The 3,304-nt window shown below is 61.1% G+C and overlaps 1 protein-coding gene across 1 annotated transcript in view; it reads right to left on the reverse strand.

The window, feature by feature from the left end:
- Positions 1 to 380: 380 nt before the first annotated feature.
- LOC102043424 (cysteine-rich protein 2) overlaps positions 381 to 3,304 on the reverse strand; it is a 13,005-nt gene continuing 10,081 nt past the window's right edge. The window contains exons 5-9 of the mRNA XM_031061669.1: positions 3,238 to 3,304; positions 2,993 to 3,061; positions 2,340 to 2,434; positions 2,029 to 2,086; positions 381 to 1,447 (exon numbers count right to left, since the gene is read on the reverse strand). The exon at positions 3,238 to 3,304 is cut by the window's right edge and continues 1 nt beyond it. Coding sequence (XP_030917529.1) covers positions 1,380 to 1,447; positions 2,029 to 2,086; positions 2,340 to 2,434; positions 2,993 to 3,061; positions 3,238 to 3,304 — 357 coding nt within the window. The 3' untranslated portion in view covers positions 381 to 1,379. The remainder of the gene's footprint in view (positions 1,448 to 2,028; positions 2,087 to 2,339; positions 2,435 to 2,992; positions 3,062 to 3,237) is intronic.

The following is a 3,304-nucleotide window of genomic DNA, read 5'->3' on the forward strand; positions in this document are numbered from 1 at the left end:
CTGCCAGGCTGAGCTGTGCCGAGGGCAGCCCCACTCAGGCTCTGTGCCTGCTCACCAGGCTCGGGCTGGGGGGAGCAAGGGCATCTGCTCTTTAACTTCTCTCCACTGGTTTCCCACTCCCCAAAGCTGGGAAGGACCCATCCCACCGCACCCCATCCTGTCTGCAGGGCCAGCACAGCTGCCTACAAGGCTGTTGTGCTCAGAGCACAGGAAGAGCTCCCCGGGAGGAGCTCAGGCTCCGCTGGAGCTGCTCAGGCTGGTCCCAGGAGGAGCTGGCTGGGATGGGGCAGCAGGGTCCCACCTGCTCGTGGGACCCGAGGGATGCTGTGTGGTGTGCGCAGCCTCCCCCACCTCCCCCCGGAGCTGAGCTGCACAGCACATCTCTCAAAACCTTTATTGTCAGCAAATAACAAAAGTCAGCCCTGCAGCAGCACAGGGAGCCTGAAGAGAGCGGGTGCTGGCCCCCCCTGCTCTCCTGGGCAGCAGCAGGGCTGGGCGTGCACGGGGGACGGGTGAGAGGGGGCACGTGTCATTCTCCAAAGCAAGGAGCACATTTACAACTGCTTATAAATAAACAACAACAACGAGAAACCTCTGGCACCGGGAAGCAGGGGGGTCCTGCTGCCCAGGCCAGCAGCCCAATGCGCTCTGTCCTCCAAAGGTGGGGAGAGGAGAGCCCCCTCCCCACCCCAGGGCTGCAGCTGCCTGGAGCCCCCAGCACAGGCTGGGCCTGCAGGGGGACCAGGCTGAGGCACCAACCTAAAGCAGCCCGCAGAGCAGGCTGGGGCACCTGCCTGGGTGCCCCTCAGGGATTCAAAGACAGGGACGTAGGGAGCTGCCAGACCCAACAGGGGACAGGGCCAGCTGTGGGACCCAGGGACAGTGAGAGCCAGGGCATGGAGCCTGGGAAGGGCCAGGAGAAGGGCAGTGCTGCCAGGTGTCACACATCTCCAGCAGCTGGTGAGGAAGAGGGCTGGGCACCCTCACCCCAACCCCAAGCACTGAGGGACAGCCTGGAGCACCCTCCCGTGGTGGGACTCCTGCCACCACCTTCCCCACCCTCGGCCCTTTGGGTGCCCCCCGCCAGCCCCTGCCCACGGGGACACCCCCAGAGCTGCCCTGCTGCCTCCCACACTCGGGGGCTGTGGGAGGGCTGGGGAGGGCAGAGCGCATTGGGAACCACCAGAGATCCCTTCTACCTTAGCCTTAAAACACTGAAGCTTATATTGAAAATACCGAGGGGCAGGGCTGTCCTGCCAGGAGTAGGGACAGCAGAGAGGGCACAGCTCCGTGGGCAGCCTGGCGAGGCGCTGCTCGGGCTGGGAGCAGCAGGTTAGTACAGGAGGGGCACAGAGCGTGCGGCAGGGCAGGGACGCTGCCTAGGGCTGGTTCTTCGCCTCGGGGTCTTTGTCGTAGATGTAGCTGCCCACAGCTCCGGTGTTGACACCTGCACGGGGTAAGAAACAGCAGGGTGAGGACAGGGCAGGAAAGTGGCAGCTGTAGGAGTGTTTTATTTGTTGACAGAGTGACAAAACTATCTTTTGTCCCCTTAAAAGGAAAGAAGCCCAGAAGTTTCTCTTCTCGATTAAGTGAAAAGACACTTCATAGGACTTGGGGGACTTCACCTCAAACTTAAGGATAGCAAACTGGACAGAAGCCAAAAAGTCCCACCTGGGCAATTAACTAGAAAAGGACATGAACAAAGAAACTAAAGGCTTTTGTAAAGCCTTTTACCAGGAGCAAGAACGTCTAGCACCTGGCTCGGTTTTTCTGTTTGTTATTTTGCCTTTTATTAAACCTTTTTGTTTCCAACACTGCAACAGAAGCCATCCTGCTGCTTTTTATGCCTCCAAGGCTAGCTGAGCTATCTTGTTATAGGCCTCTGAGAGCTTATGAGACCTGGCTCAAAGACGTTATTCTAACAGGCATGCTCCAGGGAGATGTCCCCTCTGGATGGTGGCACGAGCGTCAACAGGGGCACGTGTCCCTGGTCTGGGTCCCCCCTTGTGTCCCCAGGCTCTCACTCACCCTTTGGCCCGAAGAGGATCCCGTAGCAGGGCTTGTGGCAGTAGGGCTGTCCATCGTGCTGTGGGGGCAGAGAGAAAAACCTGTCACCTGGGCTGGGGACTGGGGAAAATCCACCCACCCACCTCTCGTGCTCCTCCCCTGCAGACACCCCAACAACCCCAGCACTTCCCCAGGCTGAGGGGCTGCTCCTCCCAGCCCTGCCCTCCTGCAAAGGCAGTGGGTTCCATCAGGGTGGCGTGGGACACCTCAGCCATGCCCTGCTGGCATCCCCAGGTGTGCAGGCCAGGGCTCTGAGGCTGGCACCCCCTTACCTCGGCATGTCCCCCCGGGGTCAGCGTCTTGCTGCAGCGCTCACAGCGTAGGCAGGGACGGTGCCAGTCCTTCCCCAGAGAAGTCACCTTCTCAGCTGGAGTGGGACAAGGAGAGAGGGTCACACCAGCCCCCTGCAACATGCTGAGGGGGAGCATTCCCCACAGGGATATCACAAAATCCCAGGAGAACCCTCAGGATCTCCAGCCTCCCACATCCCTCCCACCCCTCTGGCGCCTCACAGGTGACAGGGGACAGCTGAGCACAGCTGTTACCACATGGGAGGTGACACAGGAGGGGATACAATGCAGACAAAGCCCTGCACCAGGACTATATCCAAGAGGACCCATCCCTGAAGGCCCCTCAGGCACATCCCTCTATACCCACAACCCCCTCTCTGATCCAAACCCCGCTCCCAGCCTCTCTGCATGCCCCAGGGTTCCTGCACAGAGCCCAGCCCTGTGGGGCCGTGTCACCCTGCGGGACCATGTTACCCTGCAGGGCCATGTCACCCTGCGGGGCCATGCCACCCCGTGGGGCCGTGTCACCCTGTGGGGCCATGTCACTCTGCAGGGCCATGCCATCCTGCGGGGCCATGTCACCCTCGGGGCCATGTCACCCCGAGGTAAGCACACGCTGCCCACTTTCACCTTACCAAAGTAGACCCTCTTGCCGCAGCGCGGGCACATGTTGGGCTCCCCGGTGAAGGTGGTGACACTGGAGGCTGGAAGAGAAGAGGACATGTGCCTGGGAAGTGGGGGGACATCTCAGCCAGGACACAGCGGGGTGGGGTGGACCCACACACAAACCCTGCAGCTCACACCGTCACCAAACACGGTGGTTCTGCAATGGCTGCCCCATGGCAAAGGGCCAGGCTGCCTGTACTGCCCTGCCCCTCACCTTTGCTGGGTCCCTTGGGAGGTGCAGCGTTCACCTTCCTCTCCTCCACCTTCACGGGGTGCTCGAT

Source organism: Geospiza fortis, unplaced genomic scaffold, assembly GCF_000277835.1.
Source record: "Geospiza fortis unplaced genomic scaffold, GeoFor_1.0 scaffold5, whole genome shotgun sequence".
NCBI classification, from domain to species: domain Eukaryota; kingdom Metazoa; phylum Chordata; class Aves; order Passeriformes; family Thraupidae; genus Geospiza; species Geospiza fortis.